This window comes from Pituophis catenifer, unplaced genomic scaffold (assembly GCF_029215685.1).
Source record: "Pituophis catenifer annectens isolate HBS135680 unplaced genomic scaffold, rPitCat1.0.hap2 SCAF_1, whole genome shotgun sequence".
Lineage (NCBI taxonomy): Eukaryota > Metazoa > Chordata > Lepidosauria > Squamata > Colubridae > Pituophis > Pituophis catenifer.
In genome coordinates this window covers 352,574,841-352,591,828 of record NW_027256881.1, presented here as the reverse complement: position 1 = coordinate 352,591,828, position 16,988 = coordinate 352,574,841, and the positions used below count along the sequence as shown (strand labels likewise).

General features: G+C 40.6%; 2 protein-coding genes across 2 annotated transcripts in view; both read right to left on the bottom strand.

The window, feature by feature from the left end:
- The window catches only part of LOC139313412 (vomeronasal type-2 receptor 26-like), a 29,057-nt gene extending 27,141 nt beyond the window's left edge, over positions 1-1,916 (bottom strand). Inside the window, exon 1 of the mRNA XM_070939029.1 lies at positions 1,742-1,916. Within this exon, the coding sequence (XP_070795130.1) occupies positions 1,742-1,916 (175 nt within the window). The remainder of the gene's footprint in view (positions 1-1,741) is intronic.
- Positions 1,917-2,507: 591 nt separating this feature from the next.
- Positions 2,508-15,200, bottom strand: LOC139313404 (vomeronasal type-2 receptor 26-like). Its single transcript, XM_070939018.1, has 7 exons — positions 15,191-15,200; positions 14,139-14,226; positions 11,616-11,907; positions 6,826-7,662; positions 4,646-4,864; positions 3,992-4,121; positions 2,508-3,412 (listed from the first exon to the last, which is right to left on the bottom strand). Exons 1-7 carry the CDS (start codon positions 15,198-15,200, stop codon positions 2,508-2,510), a joined length of 2,481 nt encoding a protein of 826 aa, XP_070795119.1.
- Between the last annotated feature and the right edge of the window lie 1,788 nt (positions 15,201-16,988).

Below are 16,988 nucleotides of genomic sequence, written 5' to 3'. Positions count from 1 at the left end.
CTTGTTGGTAAAAACCCATTTTGGTCTGGGTGTATTCTATAATTTAGTATTTTTTTTCATCCTGTTTGCCATTATATTCATAAAAATTTTGTAATCAGTGTTTAATAAAGAGATTGGTCTATAATTTTTTATCTGTGCTATATCTGCTCCTTCCTTCGGTATCAATGAAATGTATGCTTCTCTCCACGAATCTGGTAGCTTTGCCTCTATTAATGCCCCATTACAGGTTTCTAATAATATCCAATCCAATGCTTCTCCTAGTCCTTATAGAATTCACTTTGTAGTCCATTTGTCCCTGGGGTTTTATTATTTTTTTTGTTTCTTAATTGCCTCTCTTAATTCTTCTATAGTGATATCCCTATTTAATATCTCCCTTTCTTCCTCTGTTAAAGCCAACATTCCCTCTCCATTTAGATATTGATTTATTTCCTCCTCTGTCACTTTATCTTGCTCATAGAGTTCTTGAAAAAATTGATATGCTATCCCCTTTTTCTTTTCTAAACTATATTGCATTTTACCCCTTTTATCCTGTAGTTGCTGAATTGTTCTTTTCTCCCTTTCTTTTCTTAATCTATAAGCAAGCCACCTCTCTGGCTTAGTTGCATGTTCAAAATAATTCTGTTTTATAAATTTCAATGCCTTTGCATAATTTTCCTGTTCCAATATATTCAATTTATGTTTAGCTGCTAACCATTTACCTCTAATTTGCTCATCCCCAGGTTTATCTTGTAATTTTTCTTCCCAATTGTTGATCTCTTCCTGCACATTCTTATATTCATTTTCCCTTTCCTTTTTTTCTTTTTGCACTGTAGGCTATTGTTAATCCTCTCACATAAGCTTTCATTGTATCCCACAGATTCTGAAGGGAGGTATGGTATTTTGTATTGTCTCTAAAAAACAACTCTAATTCCTTTTTCATTTGCTCTATATATTCCTTTTCCTTCAGTATCTTTGGGCTCAACATCTATCTCCTCTTTTTCCTTGGATGTCCTTTCCATATCAACAGTACCGGGTTATGATCAGCCCAATTGTTTGACATTATTTCTATTGTTTCTATCTCTTGAATAAGTGTCTTAGTTATCCATACCATGTCTATTCTGGACCAGGACTTCTGAGCATTAGAATAATATGTAAATTTCTTTACCTTGGGGTTATAAAATCTCCAACTATCTATTAAATTTAATTCTTCTACTAAGTCCATAAAAGTTCTAGGGAGTACATTTTTCTTTTTTTATTATTATTCTGATTACTGCTATAATCCTTTTTTACATCAATAATTGCGTTGAAATCGCAAATTAGACATATATTCTCTGTTTTTTCTTCTGATATCTTTTCATGTACTTTTTTATAAAATTCTAACTGTCCATTATTTGGCGCATAGATGACCACCAATAAAACATTTTTATATTCTAATTTTACTTCTATCATCAATATTCTTCCTGCTGCATCTGCGTATCTCAAATTACCCTCTATTCCTTCTCTAATGTACACCACTATTCCTCTTTTCTTTTCTTCCGCTAATGCTACAAATGATTCTCCTAATTTTTTACACTGTAAGTATTTTTCATCCTGTTTCCTTATGTGCACCTCTTGGATGCACACAATATCCATTTTTTGTTTTACCGCTTTTCTAAAAATTTGATGTCATTTAGCCAGAGAGTTAAGACCATTTACATTTAATGATAAAATTTTTAAATTCTGTTCCATTTCTTTGTGGTTCTACTGCGCGATATTCTATTACTTCCTGTCCCTTCTCTTAGCTCTTTTGTTCTCACTCCTTCTTCCTCTTGAAGTTCCCTTTCTTCCTCTTTGTCTCCCTCCTCTAATACCTTTTCCTGTTCTTCCTGTCTTTGGGCCCCTTTAGTCCTCTGTTCCGGCTCCTCCCTGCTACTATTTGCACCTTCTATACCCATCATTTCGTCATGAAGTTTCTGTGCTTTGCTTTGTGAGTCCGCTTTAATTTTTTTCCCTTGCCATGACACCAACCTTCCCTCCGGTGTTATGTTTTTCTATCTGTCGCTGTCAAGCCGGCATGCCATACCGTGAGGTAATATACAAACTGAGAATTTTTTTAAAAAGTGTTCTTGCATCTCCCTGAGGCCCATTGTAATTCTTCTCAGAACATCCCGACAGCACCTCTGAATCCCTGGATGCATATGTTTAGAGAAATGAGAGAATATCCTTCTTGGAATAATGAATTTATATGTAACAGCAAGCTTTCTTTTTACATAGCGCACTGGACAATGTGAAAAACTGGGATATGGGATAAAAAAGCTGCATGATTATTGCTGATAGCAGGTTCCTTTATTCATTCATTGACTGATTCATTCAATTTCTATATCTGCCCACCTCAGATAAGTGATTCTTATTGTAATCACTTATACCACTTGGTAAGGGGTTGTTTACTCGATGTGTTCCTCTTTCTCTGTCATCAAGTTTTTAAAATGACATAAGATATTAAATATACGTCAAAGAAAAATTTTAAAACATTCCTGGGCATGGATCAGTTAGAGATTTTTGGTCCTTATCATATTTTCCCTACAGTTAAGATGGGGCCTTAATAGGATAATGTAGCATTTGGGAAAAAAGATACAAGCCAAGAGAGCAGCTCCAGAGGCCAAAATGGAGAAGATCTCCACAGCCACCATGGACTTCCCTTTGGTGCTCAGGTAGGTGGGGAGGAAAGAGACCCAGACACTGCAAAAGACCAGCATGCTAAAAGTAATGAACTTGGCTTCATTAAAACTATCAGGCAATTTTCTAGCCAAAAAGGCCACTGTGAAACTGACAAGGGCCAAGAAACCCAGGTAAGCGAGGACAGTGTAAAACATTAAAGCTGAACCTTCATTACATTCCAAGATGGCCTCTCCCACCAAGGAACGAAAGTCAAAGTTGAGAAATGGGGGAGAGGTTACCAACCAGGTGGCACAAAGAACTGCTTGGACCAGGGGACAAGCTAAGATAATGGAGTTGGTCAGTGGTTTTCCTAAGAGTTTCCTTGCCCTGTTCCCTGGTTTGGTAGCCATGAAGGCCAGAACCACCATGACAGTTTTTGCCAACACAGAGGAAACTGCCAGGGAAAAAAGAATGGCAAAGGTAATTTGTCGGAAGAGACAGGTGATCTTCCTGGGTCGACCAATGAAAAGGAAAGAGCAGAGGAGGCAGAGCAGGAGGGAGACCAGGAGGATATAGGTGAGATCTCGGTTGTTGGCCTTGACAATCGGTGTATCATGATGTTTAAGGAAAACTGCCAGCACAGTTAATGTGGTCATCGAGAGAGAAAGTGCGAGAGAAGACAAAGTATATCCCAAGGTGTCTTGATAGGAAAGGAAGTGGATCTTCTTGGCAATGCAGTGGTCCTTCTCCTTGTTGGGATATTGGTCTTCTGGGCAGGGATCACAACTTGCAGAATCTGAAATGAAGAGTACTTTGCATATCATGGAATATCAAAGAAGAAATCATTCTTCAATATTGAATATTCTGGGAATAGGCTAGTCTGAGACAAGGATGTTTCCACTTTTTGTGATCAAATTCTCTACTTTGTATTTTGTATATATATAGTCTGATGAGCCGTTGCAAAACACAGTTCTTATCTATCTCTATCTATCTATCTATCTATCTATCTATCTATCTATCTATCTATCTAATCTTTGCAGGGAAGGGTAGGAAGACTGAGTTAGATGGATCTCCCTCTTCTTCCTGAAAAGTTTGATATCTGGTTTTCCTGGACGTAAGAGTAGGACTAGAAAGCCCAGTGGGTAACTTATGAATTGTGCTCTGAAACTGCCCTGCATTAAGTTGCTGAGGAGCAGGAAAGGGGGTTTGGGGGTGGAGGGGAGGCCAGTTTAGATCCAGGAATAGAGAGGTTCTCCTGAAAATCATGACTATGTTGAAGAATGTCAATCTACAAAAAATGACAACAAAATTGATATTTCTTTCTACTGAATGGTTTCCTTGACCCTGGAAGATCTACATTGAAAGTTTCTTCTACCTGTCTGGTTAGAAATGGTCCCTTCTGGACAAGGGTCACATTGGTAGCAGCAAACCTGCTCGCCCTCTGGAACTCTTTTCCTCTCTCCTGCATGACACCTCTTCATGCCACACCTGGCAAAGGGCACCTTCTACAAGAGAAAAGAGAAATGCTTGAGATGTCTTCAGCAATGAATGTGCTTCACTTATTCTTTTCTATATTTCTCTTTCCATCATTAGAATATTTTCAAGAGCAACGGTTAACTCTAGTGTAGCACAAATCAGGAAAAGCTCCTGGAGGATTGTGCTATTCTAAACCATCAATGGATTCTGGGGCTTGGAACTGGGGCTTGGCATGCAAAAGAAGGGCCGTGAATTGAGCTATAGCTTTTCTGAAGCAAACAGCGATGGAGATCCAACTGAATGGGAATGGTCCATGGAAACCACTCTTGGCTGCTCCATCTGCATCCTGGATTTCAGGCAGAATTTCTTCCTGATCTCAATTCTTTTTGCTCCGTCACAAATCAGATCTCAAATACGTTGCATGCAAAACAGCTTTTTCATCAAACGGTTGCCAAATTTTTGCTTCAGTAAGCCGTTCTCCAGTAAGGGAGATATTTTGAATCCCCGGAAGAGAATGACTCTTTTGCTGCACTTATTTTACCTTCCAGCTCACCTTTTTTGCCCAGACAATTGCATCAGAGTTAATGGTGAAATCCTGTCCTGCGGGAGCCCCGGGATCTATTTGTCCAACTTTCACAGGGACAAAAGATTCGTTGGGGAGCAGAACCCAGTTGAAAAGATCAAAACGAGCAGATCCCAGGCCATTTTCTGAGAAGGAGACTTCATCTCCAGCACTGTTGTTGAACCAAACGTTCCTCAAATAGGGAAGAAGCTGAAAGAAAAGAAACTTTCAGAAATTACTAATACTCTCTACTCCTCTAAGAATTTGTTTTCCTCACAGTGCCTGCCCTGATTCCTGACTTCAATGGACATGGAGGGTTTATGCTTTGAGGCAAAAAAAAAACACACACACACCACAATTTCATGAATTTTAGACTACATTGAGTCCTGTTCTGTGTGCTAAAGTTGACCAAGGCTGGTTTCACACAACAAGCAGTTCAGTGCAACAAATGACAAGTGAAAAATGTGGGATAGGATCACATAGAATGCTAAGCCATAGTAACATAAATCAGAGTTAGAATGAATTGGGTCAACTGTCTTTCTATAACTGGATTCAGCCTACAACACGGAGGAAACTGAGGTGGTTCTGAAAATATGTCTACTGGGACTTCAGTTGACCCATTGAAGCATCTGGCAGAATTGTCATCTTGCTCTGGATCACTCTATGCAATGGCCACTCCATGAAATTCACACAACCTTTGAATACCTCTGAAATCCTTTTGGGAACGTCATACATCCATGAATCTTAGATATAATTGGTTTGTTTTATTTGTCCTTGCCCCTTCTATCCCACTGAATCAAACATTATACTTAATATGTATTATTGTTGCTTTTAAAAATATTTCTGCTTTAATCTTCTTTGAGATGCAGTGATATAATGCCATATTGATATTTAACCGACAATTCAAGAGATACTTTTCCTTGAAAATTCTTAGGGGAATAGAAACTATAGTCTACAAACTGAACACTCAATCTAGGCAAGTATGTTGTCTCCCTGGAGCAAAAACCAAAGATATCACTGACAACTTTGCTAAAATAATCAACCCCATGGATTACTACACATTTCTTCTCCTTCTTCTACATTTGGGGGCATCAATAATAGAACAATGAATCTAAAAACAATAGCAAGCTAAGGAAGCAAGTTAAAGAATTAGGAACACAAGTGGTGTTTTCATCTTTACTTCCAACAAAAGACCAACATCCAATGAGGGAGCTAAGTATTTTAGAAATGATTCAAAACTGGAGCTCTTATCCAGTGAGTCCTTACTTCTCATTAGGTGGCCAAAGTATTTCAAATTAATAGGTCAGCAAAATGCTGTGGATACTTCGATTTCAATAAAGCATTTGATAAAGTAGACCACAAACTATTTCTTGGCAACCTAATAAAATGTGAGATAGACAGCATAACCAGTAGGTGGGCTTTTACAAGCTGACAAATTGTGTTCAACATGTACTCCACAACAGAACAACATCTACATGGGGAGAACAACAATGTGTGGCAGCAGCCAAAAAAAGCCAATGCAATCCTAGCCTGAATTAAAAGAGGGATAGAATCAAAATCATGTGAAGTTCTAATACCGCTTTACAAAGCCTTAGTAAGGCCACACTTGGGAATACTGCATCTAATCCTGGTCATCACAATATAAAAAAGATGTTGAGACTCTTGAAAGAGTGCAGGGAAGAGCAAAAAAGTGATTAGAGGCTAAGACATAAGAAGAATGGTTACAGGAATTTGCTACATCTATTCTAATGAAAACAAAAACTTGGGGTGAGGAGATAGCAGTGTTCCCATACTTGAAAGGCTCCTACGAAGATGAGGGAGTCGAACTATTTTCCAAAGCACCAAAAGGCAAGACAAGAAACAATGTTTGGAAATTAACCAAGGAGAGAAGGAACCTGGAACTAAGGAGAAATTTCATAACAATGAGAGCAGTCAACCAATGGAATAGCTTGCTTTCAGAAGTTGTGGATGCTCCATCACTGGAGGCTTTCAAAAAGAGGCTGGACATCCATTTTTCTGAAATGATATAAGCTCTCCTGCTTGAGCAGGGGGTTGGTTAGAAGACCTCCAAGGTCCCTTCCAACTCTGTTATTCTATGTTCTACACATGGGGTACTTCCTCTCTATGTTGGCTCTAAGGATCTGTGGACTGGATTAAAAAGCAGAGATTACCTGCCATGACTGGACATCTAAGATCCTCTTTCCAAGTCTCATCATAGCTGTTTGTCTTCCTGATCCATGCATTGCATGTAGTGCGTGTGCCACAGCATAAATGGCATTGTAGATATTGTAACTTTCACCTGTCATGCTTGTTTCAAACATGTAAGTTGGCACATTCTGTAAATTCTCCTCTCCAATACATGGTTTTATCTCCTTTGAAGGGATCTCTCCTGGTTCGTAAATGTTGCAGCCAAAGATCTTTCCCCACCATAGAGGGAGAAAGATGTCACCTTGTGGTTTCAAAGGGTCTAAAGACATGAGAAAATGGCTGAATTCTGAGACATCCCTGCTGTGGTCCCTAAAATGCAAAGCACCATGGTAGGGCTTTATAACATGCAATATATATTCAGAGCTCATCACATTAAGTTTCCAATTGGATGTGAAGATCCAAACTTTCAGTAATGATGCGTATTTCTGTTTTTTATAAGCAAACAAAACTATCTGTGCATATGTAATACTACTGTAGTCTCCAAAAAAAATAATCACTTCACCTTTAGACCAAATGTTGAAAATATAATATAAATTTGGATCTTGATCAGTGTAAAAATCAAATTTCATTATTTCAGTGAAGGCCAGGCAGATCTCCTTCTCCTTGAGCTTTGGTATCAGAGACGAGACGAAATGTTCTGCATTGTCATCTTTGTTGGCCACCAGCCCAACCCAGTTCCACTGGAAATGCAGGAGCAGCTGGACTAAACCCTCATACTGAGCAGATTCATCAGGATTGATCTGGATGAAGGAAGGATAAACGCTTCTGTCTCCTTGAGTGAACTCAAAGCCAACACCGAGCTAGAGAAAGTGAGAATCTTTCAAAAACAAAGTCAAGTTTTATGGTGACTTTAAAGCTCACCATTGTGTAGTTAATGCCCCACCAGTCAGGCTGATTCACTTTGAGTGACAAGCTTCATCTTCCTCCCTTCTTAGGAAGAACCACCAGTTACCTGATTTGCCTGGTTGTGATAGATCATAAGTCAAAGGAACAAAACATCTATGTGATTCAGAGAATAAACATTTTTTTTAGTTTTAAAAAACAAACTTTATTAGATTAAAAAAAATAAAATTGTATAAAACATTCACAACCTTAAAACACAATCAACAGTATCAACAAACAACAAACAAAGTATATATAATGTATGTAAGTACACATATATACAAAAACTTTTTTTCCTTTTTTTCCTTAATGACGGTGTATAATTATTACTTTTAATTTATTCCTAAATTTTGACTTTACCTTCTTTTCCATTGGTTTATCCACTCATATCAACTGTCCCATATCTTAAAATACTGTGAGTCTTCCTTATCTTTCAATTTCAACGTTAGTCTATCCATTTCTGCACATGTGTAAATTTTTTGAATTATTTGCTGCTCCGTTGGCAATTGATCTGTTTTCCAGACTTGTGCTAGGGCTAACCTAGCTGCCGTGATTATATGTAATATTAGGTACTTTTTTTCCTTTCTAATGTTTTGTTTAAGCATTCCTAACAAAAAAATTTCTGGTTCTAACTCAATATCCTCCGCAATTATTTCTGATATCCAAATTTTTATTTTTATCCAATATTTCTTAATTTTTGGGCAAAGCCACCAGACATGAAAGAAGGTTCCCTGTGCTTGCTTACATTTCCAACACGTTGGATTAAGATTTGCATACATCCTCGCCAATCTCGCAGGGGCTAGATACCATCTGTACCACATCTTGTAGTGGTTCTCTTTATATACTACGGATTTTGTTATTCTATAGTTGGTTTCCCATACCCTCTCCCATTCTTCCAGTTGTATGTTTTTGCCAATATTCCTTGCCCAAGCTATCATTTGTCCTTTGACTAGATTTTCTGCTAGGTCGAATTCTAATAAGTATTTGTAAATCTTTGAAATCAAATTTCCATCTTTAGCTCCTAATAATTTGTCTAGTTGGTTGGGATTTATTTCGATTCCTCCTTCCTCATTATCTTTATTGTATCTAGTTTGTACTTGTAGGTAGGGCCACCAGTCTATTTCTATACCTTGTTCCCTGAGTTCCTGCTGTGTTTTTAATCTTCCTTGGGGATCCAGTAATTCTTTATATCTTATTAATTTATGGGGGGCTAGTGTGTTGGGGTGCATTGCCGCCTTCAATGCAGATATCCAACCGGGAACCTTCATATAATGTTTATTTTTAATTTCGAACCAAGTGCTAATCAGTGGATTTCTTATTATGTGGTTTTTAAAATGTTTATAGGTTTTGTTCCCAGCGTTCCACAAGAAGGCATGCCACCCCTTTAATAGATCGTGGCCTTCCAATTTTAATAGTCTGTAATTATCCAAATTGACCCACTCCTTAATCCATGTTAAACTCGCTGCCTTATAGTATTTTTCCCACGCTGGTAGGCCAAAACCCCCTCTAGATCTATCATTCTGTAATATGTTTAAATTTATTCTTGGTTTTTTTCCCTTCCATATGAATGTTGATCTTATTTTATTCAAATTTGTAAAAAAGTTTTTCTCTAATTTAACTGGAATAGTTTGAAATAAGTAGAGGAGCCTGCGGAATATATTCATCTTTATCGCCCCAATTCTTCCTAGCAATGATAACTTTAGTTTCCCCCATCTTTCTAAATCATTTTTAATTTGTTGTACTAACTCTCCGTAATTATTATCTTTTATAGCCACATTCCTAGTTGTCAGAGTAATACCTAAATATTTTATCCTCTTAACTACTTGTAATCCTGATTGTTTTTCTAACTCTTCTATTTGTTTTGCTGTTAAATTTTTAGTTAATATTTTAGTCTTATCCTTATTGACTTTTAAACCTGCCACCTTACCAAATTTCTCTATTTCCTCTGTTAATTTTAATTCCGTTTCTAATGGATCCTCTATGAAGAATGCAAGGTCATCAGCAAATGCTTGGACCTTGTATTCTTCTCCTTTAACCTTGAGTCCTTTTATATTTTTGTTGAGTCTGATTCTTCTAAGTAGATTTTCTACTGTTAGAATAAAAAGTAGTGGTGAAAGTGGGTACCCTTGTCATACTCCTCTACTTATTTCAAAAAAATTGGTTAGTTCCCCATTGACTAGTATCCTTGCTTTCTGTTTTGTGTATATTGAAACTATCATCTTTTCGAATTTCTCCCCAAATTTCATATTCTTTATTTGTTGTGTCATGAATCTCCAGTTGACCCGATCAAATGCCTTTTGTGCATCCAGAAAATCAGGGCTACCTGTTTCTCTGGATGCACCTCATAGTATTCTATTACATTGATCACTGTCCTTATGTTGTTTTTAATTTGTCTTGCCGGCAGGAATCCATTCTGGTCTGAATGTATTCTATGGTTTAATATTGTCTTTAATCTGTTTGCCATCAAATTCATAAAAATCTTATAATTGGAATTTAGTAAAGAAATCGGCCTATAATTTTTTATCTGTGTTGTATCAGCCCCCTCCTTCGGGATTAAGGAGATATATGCCTCCCTCCAAGATTCTAGCAGCTTTGCCTCTTTCAATGCCTCATTGTACACCTCTAATAGTATCCAATTTAGTGATTCCCCTAATCCTTTATATAATTCTATTGGTAACCCATCTGTTCCTGGAGTTTTATTGTTTTTTTATTTCCTAATTGTTGCCTGTAGTTCCTCTATAGTAATCTCTCTATTGAGTATCTCTTCCTCTTCTTCTGGCATTATACTACTACTGGCATTCTCTCCTCTTTTAAATATTGGTCTATTTCCTCTGTTGGCACCTTATCCTGTGTGTATAAATCTTGAAAAAATTGGGTTACTGTCTTTCTTCTTTTCTAGATTCTGACTTAACTTACCATCCTTATCCTGCAGTTAATGAATTGTTCGTTTCTCTCTTTCTCTTCTTAATTTATAAGCCATCCACCTCCCTGGTTTGTTCGCCTGTTCAAATTGATTTTGTTTTACAAATTTCATTGTATTGACATATTTTTCTTGCTCAAATAAATTCAATTTGTGTTTAGCTGCCATCCAATTAGTTCTTATTTGTTCATCCCCTGGCCTCTCCCGTAATTTCCCTTCCCAATTTTTGATCTCTTCTCGAATTTTGTTATATTCATTTTCCTTCTCCTTTTTCCATTTACTATTATATGGGTTCAGTTCCAAGTGGGGGGAAAATCACTGGAAACATGGTGGCTGATTGGGAAGATGGTTTTTAATGGTGGACAGGACCTCATGGTTTGAGGTTGTGGGCAAAAAGTACATGGTTGAGAGAGAGAGAGAGATTTATACCCTCTGTTCGGCTTTGAATTTGAGCTTGTATTCTGATTGGCTGTCAGACTCCCAGGGGGCAGGGGTCTTAGCTAACTTTGAAGGTTGCCTGTGTCACAGGCTAGGTTGAGCCTTGCTGGGTGATGTAATCTTCCAAGGTGCCATATGGTGAGATGAGTAGAGAGTTAATCCTATCATGTTGTGAGGGCCATGTCTTAATCCCATCACCCTGGAGCTGAAGGGTTGGGGGCAGGGACTTGCAGGAAGCTGCTTTGTTTTTAAAAGCATGTTTCTCCTTTTCTCATCGAGGGAAATATAATATTCTGCCTTTTTAATATTCCACAGAATATTTAATACTTCTAGAAGGGCGATGGGTGCTAACTTCCCACACATAGAAAAATCAATTCAACTTTAGGATGGATTATCTAAGTCATATACCCCTGGTGTGTCGTCTCCCCCAAATACCACTGCTTACATCCTTGGCTTCTGTGTGTGCTTTGGTTGTTTGTGTGCTCCATACTGCATCCAGTGCAGCTTCCTTACCTGTGGGACTTTGAGGATGCTGAAGATGGAGGCCATCTGCCTTGAGGATTTGGAGTTGTGACCTCCAATGACAGAGAGCAGAGTCTCCTGCCTGTCACATTTGTAACCTGGAACCATTTGGCGCCATGTGGAGAGCAGGGAGAGGCTGTTTAAGAAAATATTCCTCTCCATCTTCTTATTTTCATAGATGTGGAAGCCAAGGGTGATGTTGGGGAGGAGAACTAGATCCTTATTCACCTCCCTGACAGCAAACATCAAGGCCAGGAACTGATTGTACTCTTTGATTAGGCATCTACAGTGAGAAAAAGATTGGGGAATATTATAGGAAAGATCTTGTGTGTCGGTGGAGTTGGCCTGGTCTTTTTTGTGTGTTCTTGCAGCATTAAAATAACCCAGGTTCCATTGGGTTGTTTTGGCTTTTTTAAGGATGTTCCTTGATTGCATTTGGATGGATTTCTGAGAAAGGCCGTCCATTTCCCACATCATTTTATACCCCTCTATCCTCCCTCCTTTCTTCACTTTCCTCCAGTGGCTGAACTCCTCCCCAATTGCTCCTCTTCCTCCCTACTCAGTTTGTTTCACCCTTGAAGCAGCTTCTACAGGTCTGAGGAGAAGACTCCCGTGGGGGCCACAGCCCAGATTTACTAAGGACCATTATTGAAGAGCTTTGTGTCAGGCCTAGAAACCATCTTTTTCATTGGATCTTCAGGCCTGCCACATTTACTACTGTGGGAAAGTGGGAGGGGGGATTGAATGGAGCACAGGTGATAAATAATCATAATAACATTTCTTTCTCAAAGAGTCAAGGACATCTTGTCCTGTACCTGGAGAGGTAAGGCTGGAAGGTGTTTCCCCTCCCTACTTTTATTTAGTTGATAATCATCCCAGGGATGAAATGCTACTGGGTTCGCCCAAACCAGTAGCTTTTTAAACGCACAGTGCGTGTTTGGTGCTCACTGCGCATGAGCACACAGCACATGTTTGGTGCTCATACACATGCACAGTGCATGCTTGGCACATGGCATGCATGCGTGGCCAACAAACTGATAGCAAACCAGTTCAGATTTCACCACTGAATTATCCTGATGAAAACATATGGAAAGGCAGGTCATGCCCCAGCATATAATCTGTGTATATACCGTTGTTGTTCTTTGTCCTCAGGAACAGTTTTGGGAAACAATAGCAATAGCACTTAGACTTATATACCGCTTCACAGTGCTTTACAGCCCTCTCTAAGCGGTTTACAGAGTCAGCCTATTGACCCTAACAATCTGGCTCCTCATTTTACCGACTTCCGAAGGAGGAAAGGCTGAGTCAACCTTGACTCTGGTGAGATTTGAACTGCCCAATTGCAGGCAGCCGGCAGGCAGCAGAAGTAGCCTGTAGTACTGCACTCTAACCAGTGCCCCACCGTGGCTCACAAAGGGAATTCTAGCCTATTTCTTGATTTGTCCTCTTCACTGAGAAAAGGACAAAAGTCTGAACATCCCTAGAATGAGTATTTCTTAAAAGAGGCCCTGAATCCAAAGGAAAGAAAACAATCACTTACATTTTTCCCCTCCAGGTGAAACTTACGTGAATTTATTAATATGTCGCAATGGGTCCCTTTGAAAATCTGGTGATTTGGACTGCACAAAAGTTACTAGGGGCAAATTCCCTCCAATGATCAGATCACCAGGCCTGTAAAATTCCCACTGATTTGGAAATTTTACATGTTTTTTCAATGGACATACGGAATGAATCTTCTTAGCGGTAACTGGAGGCAGGAGACAGAAGAGCAGCAGCAGCAGGAGAGGCAGCCCAATCATTCTTCTCACCTTCCCTCCTAGATCAGAAATCAAGGTTTGTGCAGAAGCTGAATTGCAGGGAGTATTTGAAATACCATCAGAGCTTTAGCACAACAGACAGCTCCATGCCTTCTGGATGGCCTCAAGTCAAATTTATCTGATGTCTCCTTGCATTAACACATTTTTATTTTACCACTTTATTTCTTCCTATCTGTCCTATTCTGAAATTAGACTATGGGCTGTATTTTATTTTATAGAATAACAGAGTTGGAAGGGACCTTGGAGGTCTTCTAGCTCAACCCCCTGCTTAGGCAGGAAATCCTACACCACTTCAGACAAATGGTTCTCCAACATCTTCTTAAAAACTTCCAATGTTGGAGCATTCACAACTTCTGGAGGCAAGTTGTTCCACTGATTAGTTGTTCTCACTGTCAGGAAATCCCTCCTTAGTTCTAAGTTGCTTCTCTCCTTGATTAGTTTCCGCCCATTGCTTCTTGTCCTGCCTTCAGGTACTTTGGAGAATAGCTTGACTCCCTCTTCTTTGTGGCAACTCCTGAGATATTGGAAGACTGCTATCATGTCACCCCTAGTCCTTCTTTTCATCAGACTAGACATACCCAGTTCCAGCAACCGTTCTTTATATGAATAAAAAATAAAATAAAATTTTATTTTATTTTAATAAGCTCACAAGACTAATCCATCAATAAAATCCTGTATCAATCATGCTTTCTCTTACCTGTGTTTGGGCTTTGACACAAAGGCCAGCTGAGTCTCACCAAACCCCGCAGTTAGCTCTTCGGGGGACCAGGCAAGGTCCTCCAGCACTGGGAGAACTCAGAGAATATCTTTTCAAGCAGGTTTAACCTTGGAATATTTTTGTGGGTTGAAATCCACAGGGAATACATTGAGAATTACTGTTATTCTATCATCGGAGGGGAAAGCAATTGTCCTATCCATTGGGCAATAGATGTTGTTTGTACACCAGACAGGGAAAAACATGCTTGTGTCTGAATCTGACCGAACACTGGTGAGGTCTCATATTAAGATCTACCTCATGGCAATAAGAGTGGCAAAATCTAACTATTTTTTTGCTCTTATCGGGTCTGCAGAGAACCGCCCAGCAGCCCTGTTTAGGGTGACCAGCTCCCTCCTTCATCTGGGAGCGAGGGAAGAGCCCTTGCAGGGCAGGGCTGAGGATTTTGTGCAATTCCTGCATGACAAAGTCACTCAGATTCCGGAAGGTCTGGACTCAGATTGGGTAGATCCAGATGGGGTGACAGAGGTGGGTCTTGTGAATGTTATCTGGGAGGGGTTTGACCCTGTGACTCCCAAGGACGTGGACAGGATTCTGGGTAGGCTTAGTGCTGCCACATGTTTATTGGACCCGTGTCCCTCCTGGTTAGTTCTGGCCTCCCGGGCGGTTACACAAGGCTGGCTCCAGGGGATTATTAATGCTTCTTTGAGTGAGGGTTTCTTCCCTACCTCTCTGAAAGAGGTGGTGGTGAAGCCCCTCCTCAAGAAGCCCTCCCTGGACTCGGCTGTACTAGTGAACTATCGTCCAGTCTCCAACCTTCGCTTTGTTGCAAAGGTTTTTGAGAGTGTGGTGGCGCATCAACTTCCGCGGTACCTGGATGAAGCTGATTATCTAGATCCGTTCCAGTCGGGCTTCAGGCCGGGGTACAGCACGGAAATGGCATTGGTCGCATTCATTGATGATCTCTGGAGGGCTTGGGACAGGGGCTGTTCCTCTGTCCTGGTCCTATTAGACCTCTCAGCGGCTTTTGATACCATCGCCCATGGTTTCATGCTGTGACGATTGGAGGGGTTGGGAGTGGGGGGCACTGTTTTGCAGTGGTTCTCCTCCTTCCTCTCCGACCATATGCAGTTTGTGTTGGCAGGGGGACAGAGGTCGATGTCGAGGCACCTTGTTTGTGGGGTGCCACAAGGGTCAGTCCTCTCTCCCCTTCTGTTCAACATTTATGTGAAGCCGCTGGGTGAGATCATCTGTGGTTTTGGGGTGAAGTTCCACCAGTACGCTGATGACACTCAGCTGTACATCTCCACCCCAGACCATCCCAATGATGCCCTTGACGTGATGTCCCAGTGCCTGGAGGCCGTGCGGATCTGGATGGGGAGAAACAAGCTCAGACTCAACCCTTCCAAGACCGAGTGGCTGTGGCTCCCGGCATCCCGATATAGTCAGCTGGTTCCATCACTGACTATTGGGGGCGAGATCTTGGCCCCCTCAGAGAGGGTTCACAACTTGGGTGTTCTGGATACACAGCTGTTTTTGGAAGATCATATGATGGCCGTGGCCAGGGGAGCTTTTTATCAGGTTCACCTGATGTGCCAGTTGTGTCCCTTTCTGGACCGGGATGCCCTGCGCACGGTCACTCATGCCCTCATCATGTCCAGTCTGGACTACTGTAATGCTCTCTACATGAGGCTCCCCTTGAAGAGCACTCGGAGGCTCCAACTGGTCCAGAATGTGGCCGTGCGGGTGATTATGGGGGCAACTCATTGCACCCACGTGACACCTCTGCTGCGTGAGCTGCACTGGCTCCCAGTGGTCTTCCGGGTGCGAGTCAAGGTGTTGGTTACCACCTTTAAAGCGCTCCATGGCTTAGGACTGGGGTATATATGAGACCGCCTTCTGCCATCGACAGCCTCCCACTGGCCAATACGCTCCCACAAAGAGGGACTCATCAGGGTGCCTTCGGCCAATCAATGTTGACTGGTGACACCCAGGGGGAGAGCCTTCTCTGTCGGGGCACCAGCCCTCTGGAACGAGCTGCCCCTAGATGTGAATATGATCCCCGACCTGTGCACCTTTTGCCACGCCCTGAAGGCCCTCTTGTTTCAACAAGCCGGGCTGGCCTAACATGAATATGAATTTTAAATGGGTGTATGTAAGTTTTTTAATTTGTGGGCCAAGTTTTTGTATATTTGATTTTAATGGTTTTTAAATTTTGTAAATTTTATATGTTTTAATATGGCTGTACACCGCCCCGAGTCCTTCGGGAGAAGGGTGGTATAGAAGTCTAATAAAAGTAAAGTAAAAAGTTGTGTCTCTTGTTGGTAATCCACAGAGCAGATGGACTTGGGAATCAAAGTGAAGTTGACTTTTTGAACTAACTGAAAGTGAACACCTGCACACAAGATGAAGTTTGGCCTGTGCCATGGTATCTTCAGGTAGAATGGGTGCTAATGGGGCATGATGGCAGTGAGCTGTAACTTGGGAAGTGTGAGCAATCATACCAATGGTTAGATGCAATAACTCCTTTAGTTATTGTCAAGATTTTATTGCTACAATGCTTGTTAGCTTCATCATCTTCCCAAAGAAAAGCGGGGAGGGATTGGAATGCCAAGAAGCCATTCATGGACCACAGGAGCCTGCACCATACCAAGGTCATTGACGCAGGTGCTCGATGGAGAAGTGAACTGTTCCCATAACAGAAATAAATATTACTATTGGACAATGTGAACACTCTGTGGGTGGGGGAATGGGAATCTGATTTTTAACTAAGCAAGCTTTTGCGTGGGAAACCTCAGAGTTCATTTTGCTGGGACTTAATTTTTTTTTTTA